This window comes from Saccopteryx leptura, chromosome 9 (genome assembly GCF_036850995.1).
Source record: "Saccopteryx leptura isolate mSacLep1 chromosome 9, mSacLep1_pri_phased_curated, whole genome shotgun sequence".
Lineage (NCBI taxonomy): Eukaryota > Metazoa > Chordata > Mammalia > Chiroptera > Emballonuridae > Saccopteryx > Saccopteryx leptura.
The window spans coordinates 3,968,911-3,976,965 of record NC_089511.1 but is presented as its reverse complement, the minus strand read 5'-3'; the positions used below and the strand labels follow the sequence as shown (position 1 = coordinate 3,976,965).

General features: G+C 49.8%; 1 protein-coding gene across 1 annotated transcript in view; it reads right to left on the bottom strand.

Annotated features, from left to right (window-relative positions):
* Positions 1-2,508: 2,508 nt before the first annotated feature.
* The window catches only part of LONP2 (lon peptidase 2, peroxisomal), a 76,903-nt gene continuing 71,356 nt past the window's right edge, over positions 2,509-8,055 (bottom strand). Inside the window, exons 13-15 of the mRNA XM_066349593.1 lie at positions 6,889-7,096; positions 6,347-6,537; positions 2,509-3,248 (exon numbers count right to left, since the gene is read on the bottom strand). Of these exons, the coding sequence (XP_066205690.1) occupies positions 3,027-3,248; positions 6,347-6,537; positions 6,889-7,096 (621 nt within the window). The 3' untranslated portion in view covers positions 2,509-3,026. The remainder of the gene's footprint in view (positions 3,249-6,346; positions 6,538-6,888; positions 7,097-8,055) is intronic.

Below are 8,055 nucleotides of genomic sequence, written 5' to 3'. Positions count from 1 at the left end.
GAGGAGACTGGACGTTTATAGTTTCCAGTCATTTCTGTGTATTTACATGTGTTTACACACACGTAGTTTGAAATTGTGTGACTTTGGATCATGTAATTCTGTACCCACCTCATCCCCACACATGTGATCATGCATTTCATCACTTTAATAATCTTGGAAAGACTCCATTCTGGGTCAGTTTTGTGGTGATTGACTAATATTTAGCCTGTTTCCTGATGTTAGATACTTGCTTTGTCCGTTTTGTTCAGGTAAATTTTTTTAGGCTATTTATAAATAACCTGTGACTATTTCTATGTTTTCTGATGTTCTTGGGATTTTCTTTTTTTAAGGTCTTGATACTTTTATTGTTGCTTTTGGTGGTTTCAGTGGACACAGTAACAGTGTAAAGAATTTTCCACTTGGTTATAACCTCATGTTTTGCTAACTTATGCAAATTAAGATAGTGAATTTTGTGTTCAACAGCTAATAAGGTTGACATTTTAATATTAACTATATTCTTAGTTGTCTCTTCATATTGTTGGCCTACAGGGATAAGCTCCAGAGCCATACCTTGTGGTCCATTTGAGCTTTCTGAGGTTGCTCCTGCTCTGACCACCTTTGTTTAATCAGGAGTCCCCTCTCTCCAGTGCCTGCCCCCACCCCTTCTCTCAGTGTCCAGGTCGGGCTGTTGCTTCAGGGGGTTGTGGAAGGGAGGGGAGGCCACACGCTTGAACTTCTTTTGCTTCTATAAACTTGAATTTGTGGTTGAATTGAATCATGGGCCAGTTTAATATGCTAATGACCATCAGGGAACAAGTTTTTCTTTTGCTTTGAGTGATTTTAATTATAATGTGTCTGACTTTCCATCTTTGTCCTGTTTCCCCTCCCCCTCAGAGCTCAGAGTTCTTTATACGCAGGGATTTCTGCAGCGATCCCACTAATGGAGTTTTATTTCTTTCAGCTTCCTGAGTGGAAGGATAACCCAAACTAAAAAAGAAAGAACACCCTGGGTCAGACTCCACACCAGGGCCGGTCTGTGGCTGTGTAGCGTAAGCTCAGACCTAGGGGAGTGATGGCTCTGACCCACGAGCTGGGACTGTGGCCCTGGACGTGGTTACAAGACAGGGACAGACATGGGCAGTGTCACGGAGACTGCGCACTGGAGGCGCTGGAGCCTTGGGCAGCCCTCCCCCTGGGGGGCGAGCTTGGAGACACTGAAAGGGGCAGTGTGGGGAGGGCGGGGCGGGGGCCCTCCTGTGCATCCGCTTCCAGTTAAAACGGTGAACAAGGGGTGATGGTTGTACAACATTGTGAATGTAATTAATGTAATTAATGTCCCTGAATTAGAACTTAAAACATGGTTAAAGTGGTAAACTGTGGTGTTCTGCCCTAGTAAAAAAGAACAGTGAACAAAAAAGCTTAGAGGTGGTCGGCAAACTCATTAGTCAACAGAGTCAAAGATCAACAGTACAACGATTGAAATTCCTTTTGAGAGCCAAATTTTTTAAACTTAAACTACATAGATAGGTACATTCTTTATCCGAGGTAGCGCCCGCATGTGGTATTTTGTGGAAGAGCCACACTCAAGGGGCCAAAGAGCTGTATGTGGCTCGCGAGCCGCAGTTTGCCGACCAGGGGCTTAGACTTCTAAAACTAAAAAGCACCAGAGAAATGAAGGTCCGACTGGCAACCATCACACACGGCCTGGTCTTCAGCCAGCTCCTTCAGAAAGGAGGGCGTGCTCAGGGCACAGAGGACCTGGCCCCGCAAGACACAGGTCATTGTGCTGTGCCACGTGGGTGGCCTGGCCCCTCTGCTCAGGCAGTGTGCTGGGAGCCCCACTCTGAGCTGGTCCCCCCAGAGCACACTCAGGACTACTGGCAGGGCTGGGCAGTCCTTGGTCATTTGCAGACCCCATTCTCATCCAAGAAATTACAGTGTCCTTATGTATCTGTTCTTGTATTTTGAAATATAAGATTCTGAAGTCCATTATTGGCTAGAGTAATAATTAGAAATTGCTCACTGACTGCGTTCTAACCTAATTCTCATAATTACACTGACTTGGACACTAGTCTACACTTGACAGGTGAGGGCTACGGCCCAGGAAGTGTGCCCCACTTGACTTCTGGGGATCCGTACCCTGGATGAGCCACGGGAGCAGACAGACGCGGAGAGTCTAGACTGGGGAATCGGCACCTGACACGTGGCGAGAAGGGGTGGGGGGGGGGCGACAAGTGGGGGGACTGTTCCGCTGGCTGGCTCAGGTGACTGGCATTTAGGCCCGGCGAGTTCCTGTGACGTGCTAACCCGGGCCGCCCTGCCCGACTTGACCCTGGGCGTGCGTGAGAGGGGACCTGGGTCGGATGTGCAGACTTCCTCATCGGGTCCCTGGAACCGAACACCTCATTTTTCAGGGACTGAGCGCCGGCTCTGTTTCCATCTTCGCCCATGTCCCCTCCTCCACGACTGTTTTCAGGCTCCAACACCACCCACGGGGGAATCCGCTCAGGTCATGGTCTCTACCAGCAGTTCTGTTTTTAAACTTTTTATTTACTGATTGATTTTAGAGAAAGGGGAATGGGAAAGAGAGATAGAAACATGGATTTGTTCCTTACTCATGATTCATTGGTTGATTCTTCTATGTGCCCTGACTGGGGATCAAGCCCACAACAGCTGAGGTACCAGCCATGGCCCTGCCAACCGTTCTTGACCTGGATGGCTTCTGAGGACAGGTTCCTGAGTGACAGGTTTGGGGACGTGCGTCTCTGACACACTCTCTAAGGTATACAGGCTTCTGTGCTGGGGCCACATGGGAACCCGTGGCCTGTACCTTTCCAGGGACAGCACTGGTCCCACGAAAGACAGAAGAACTTAATTTTTATCAATTTATTAAATTAACGTTTCTGTAGTCACACGAGCTACCACTTGGGTGAAGCTCGTGGCTGCTGGCGATTATGTTAAGAAATGAAGGGACATCTGGTCACCCGGCCGGGTTGAGACAGCCCTGTCGGTGCCCGCGGGCTCTCCACAGGGGCGGGGCTCCCAGCCTACAGCTTGCTGTTCAGGAGGCCGAGCTGGGCCCTGGCGGGGAAGCCGCCGTCGAAGGCCGCGTTGAGGACCTCGTCCAGGCAGCTGGCCAGGATGAAGCTCAGATCCTCACGCACGTTGCCCGGGATTTCCTCCAGGTCCTTCTCGTTCCTCTGAGGAAGGATGACCTGCTTCAGCCCCGCTCTGTGTGCTGCCAGCACCTTGTCCTTGATCCCGCCCACCTGTGGGAGAGGATGTGCTGTTACTCCGCTGCGGCCACCCGCCCCCAGCCCACCGCGTCCCCTTCGTTCCGTCACACCACGAGGTGGGAGAGCGGCTAGGAGGGGCACTAGTGAGTGCTTTCATTTCAGCTAGCCTGCTATTAAGTCCTCTGATGGTCCCGGGAAGACTGGCAGGCAGCACCTCTTTTGTCCTGAACCCTTTGTGTGCCCAGGTCCCGGCTTACACTGCATTCTGTGCTCAACTCGCTGTCGGGCTCAATTTGGAGAAAGCATTATAAACACCATTCCTACACAGCTTAGGTCTGTGCCAGGATCACTGCCTTCTGCACAGGTTCAGAGCCAGGGCCTCTGTGTCTCCTGATGAAGAACCTGTCCCCAATGATCTAGGCTCTTGTGCTTTGAAAAGATGTTCAAAAAAACTGAGAAACATAGACACGGAGGCTGAATGACCTGTTACTAAACAACGAATGGGTCAACAAGGAGATCAAAGAAGAAATCGAAAGGGACCTTGAAACAAATGAAAATGAGAACCCAACAGCCCAAAACCTATGGGAGGGACACAGTGAAAACAGTCCTAAGAGGGGAATACATAGTGTTACAGGCCTGCCCCAGGAAGTAAGAGAAACTCCATCTAATTTCACTCTTAAAGGAGAACAAAGTGAATAGGAGAAAGGAAATAGTAAAGCTTATAGCAGAAATAAACAAAAGTCTTAAAATAACAATGCAGGCCCTGGCAGGTTGGCTCAGTGGTAGAGTGTCAGCCTGGCGTGTGGGAGTCCCGGGTTCAATTCCCGGCCAGGACACACAGGAGAAGCGCCCATCTGCTTCTCCACCCCCCCCCCCTCCTTCCTCTCTTCCCCTCCCGCAGCCGATGCTCCATTAGAGCAAAGTTGGCCCGGGCGCTGAGGATGGCCCTATGGCCTCTGCCTCAGGCACTAGAATCGCTCTGGTTGCAACAGAGCAACGCCCCAGATGGGCAGAGCATCGCCCCCTGGTGGGCATGCCGGGTGGATCCTGGTCAGGCACATGTGGGAGTCTGTCTGACTGCCTCCCCGTTATCAGAAAAATACAAATAATAATAACAATGCAAAGGACCAATGAAACCAAGAGCTGGTTCTCTGGAAAGAGAAACAAGACTGACAAATGTTTAACCAGACTCATCAAGAATAAGTTAAGTAAATCAGAAATGAAAGAGAAGTAGTAACTGACACCAAAGAAATACAAATGATTGTAAGAAAATATGAACAACTATATACCAATAAATAAATTTGTAGAAACACACAATCTTCCCAAACTAAATCAAGAATCAGAAAACTCCCAACAAACAAAAGTCCTGGAGCGGATGGCTTCACAGGTGGGTTTTACCAGTCAAAGAACCAACACCTGTCCTCAGACTAGTCTAAAAAGTTCTGCAGGAGGGAAGACTCCCAACCTCCTTTTCTGAGGCCAGCATTATCCTAATTCCAAACCATGCAAAGAAAACTAGAGGCCAGTATCCCTGGTGAACAAAGATAAAAACCTCAAAGAAATATTAGCTAACTGGATCCAGCAATTTATTAAGACCATACATAACACCATGACCAAGTGGGATTTATTCTGGGGATGCAAAAAACAAACCAGAAGAAATAAAAGGCATCGAAATTGGCAAGGAAGAAGCAAAACTTATTTGCATGATATTGTATATGAAGAACCCTAGGATTCTACCAAAAAAAATCTACTAAAATTGAATTCAGTAAAGAAGCAGGATACAAAATACCCAGAAGTCAGTTGTATTTATATACATTAATAATGAACTATCAGAAAAGGAAGCAACCCCAATGTCCTGACCAGGTGATTACAGAGTGTCATCCTGACAGACCAAGGTTGCAGTTCAACCCCTGGTCAGGGCACAAACAAGAATCAATCAGTGAATACTTAAATAAGTGGAACAACAAGTTGCTGTTTCTCTTTTCTCTCTCCTTTCCTCTTTCTCTCTAAAATCAATAAGTAAACATTTTAAATAAAGAAAACTCCCTTTACAATTGCATCAAAAAAAATACCTAGGAATAAATTTAACCAAGGATATAAAAACCTGTCTTCAGCCAATTGGAAGACAGTGAAGGAGACACAGGTAAGTGGCTGCACACTGCATTCCTGGACAGGAAGCGTTAACGCCCTTAACATGCCCACACTGCCCAAAGCAATCTACAGCTTCATACAGTCCCTAGCATACCAATGGTGTATTTCACAGAACTAGGACAAATATTCTGAGTCTGTGGAACCACAGAAGACCCCCGAATGCCACAGCAGTCATGGAAAGAACAGAGTTGGAGGAATCATGCTACCTGATACCAAACTATACGATAAGGCCACGGTAAGCAAAACAGCATGGTACTACCATAAAACCAGACGTGCTCAGTGGAACAGAGAGCTCCCAGAAACCAACCCATGCCTCTGTGGTCAATTAATATTGGACAATGGAGGCAAGAACATATAATAAAATGGGGTAAAGTCAGTCTATTCAATAAATGGTGTTGGGAAAATTGGACGGATATGTGCAAAAAAATGAAACGACCACCATGTTACATCATACTCATGAATAAACTCACATGGATTAAAGACGTTAGATTGGGAACCATAAAAATTCTAGAGTAAAATACAGGCAGCATAATCAGACATTACTTGTAGCAGTAATTTTTTCTAATGTATCTCCTTGAGCAAGGGAAACAAGAAAACACATGGGGGCTGGCCTGTGGTGGTGCAGCGGGTAAGGCGCCAACCAGGAACACAGGTCTGGGTTCGAAAGCCCGGACCTGCCGGGTCAGGGCGCATAGGACAAGCAAGCAGTGAACAACTCCAGTGAAGCAGCTAGGGGTTGGCACTTCTCATTGCCCTGCCCCTTCCTCTCTGTACAATCAGTAAATAAAATCTTAAAACAAAACATGGAAAAAACTTTAAAAAAAATCTGATCAAAATTAAAAAATATGCATTACAGCTATACCAACTTAAAAAAACTAAGGTATTCATAGGAAGAAGGCAAACCACTATTTTAAATTTAGAAATATGATTTGAAATTTAAAAGTAACAAAAGGCCAACTGAATAGGTTTCTCATACTCACTGGCAGAACGAGGCCTCGCAGTGTGATTTCTCCTGTCATGGCGACGTCGGAGCGGACCAGCCGCCCACTGAAAAGTGAGGCAAGGCAGGTTACCATGGTAACGCCTGCAGATGGTCCGTCTTTTGTGACAGCTCCAGCTGGGAAGTGCAGATGGATGTCTGTGTTGTCAAGAAGATCAAAACTTCCAGAAGCTTTAAAAAGGGAAAAAGTATTTTAATGTAGAAAACTTAAACCTGTTTTCTTTTTCTCCTTAAAAAAAATCAGATAAAAAAATGAATGTTTTGGGTAAAGGACTCCTTCAAAATAATGGGTAGTATGAGCGGAGCAGGGCCTGAAAACAGCGCCGTGGAGGAGTGGCGTCTGGCGCAGGCACCTCCGGACAGCTCTGCTTGGGGGCCAGCCCTGCGTGGGGGCCGGTGTCCGCGACTCCAGGAGGGCAGGGCTTTGCCTGGTGCTGGTGCGGCTGCCTGCTCGGCTTGCCTCTGTCCCCCTCACGACTTCGAGCGCCCCCTGCGCCCCGCGGACCCCGCTGCCCAGCGCACCATTTGTCAGATGGTACTTCTTGGCGTTGCTGCGGAGCCAGCTGATGGCGAGGTGGGCGGACTCCTTCATGACGTTCCCCAGCTGACCGGTCAGCGTTAACTGGCCCTCGCCGTCCATTCGACTCGCCTCTACGAACATGATCTCCCCGCCGAGGGGCGTCCACGCCAGCCCGATGGCCACGCCCGGCTGACTCAGGCGCTCGGACACCTGGAGAGGGGGAAGGCGGGCGGGTCAGGTCAGCAGCGGCCACTAAGGGCGGGCCCTAGGAGCGCCTTAGCCGCACACCTGCCCCTGCTCAGGGCACGGACCTTGTCTTCCCGGACTCCCTTCCTCAGGCTGTGTTTATAAACAGTCACCACGGTCTTGCTCCGGACACGCACATTAGGAAGTGTCAGTCAGCGCAGAGGCTGAGAGGACAGTGCGCATCAAAACCCCTCCATGGTACGCCCTGCTCCTTGCCGGGGCTGCACAGAGACAGCCGCCGCTTCCCGGCCCGGGGCCCGAGGCCCGCCCTGCGCTGGAGGCCCTGGCCCCGTGATGAGCCCAGTAGGGGGCACAGCCATGTCAGAGGGCAGTGATGGCCCGGTGGGGCCTTGGCCCGCGCTGCTGGCACCCATCAGGTCCTCAGCACACACTTACTGAACAAGTGACGAGAAGAAATGACAGACCCTAGACTTTCCCCTTTGTAGAGAATACAGACATTTAGGCCAAAAAGGGTGCCTTGCAATACCTGGGGAACACGGCCTGTACCCCAGTATTCCTCGTCTAAGCTCGCCCTGCACAGAAGAAGAAGACGGCCCTGTGGGCGGGGCCCAGGGCAGAGGCCCCGCCTCCCAACAGCACAGAGGGCGTGGCCGGCTCAGGGCCGCAGCTTGGGGCCACACCTCTGTTCCACGGTTCCAGCCCAAGTGGTTATCTAACCTTACCCCCTGCAATGGCTGTCAGTGAGGGATCACTGTGGAGGGTCGCCCCTGTCCCGATACTGAGACACACAAATGGATGTCCCGCCCCCCCCATCGTCCCTCCCCCCACACTGCAGTGGGTCAGAGCCTTCTGCAAAGCTGCCGCCCAGGAACCCACCATCCTGTGGCAGGGAAGGGCGGGCAGCGGCCTGGTCCGACCCGCGGCTGACTGAGAGGACTCCAGGGAACACCGCTTTACCCACG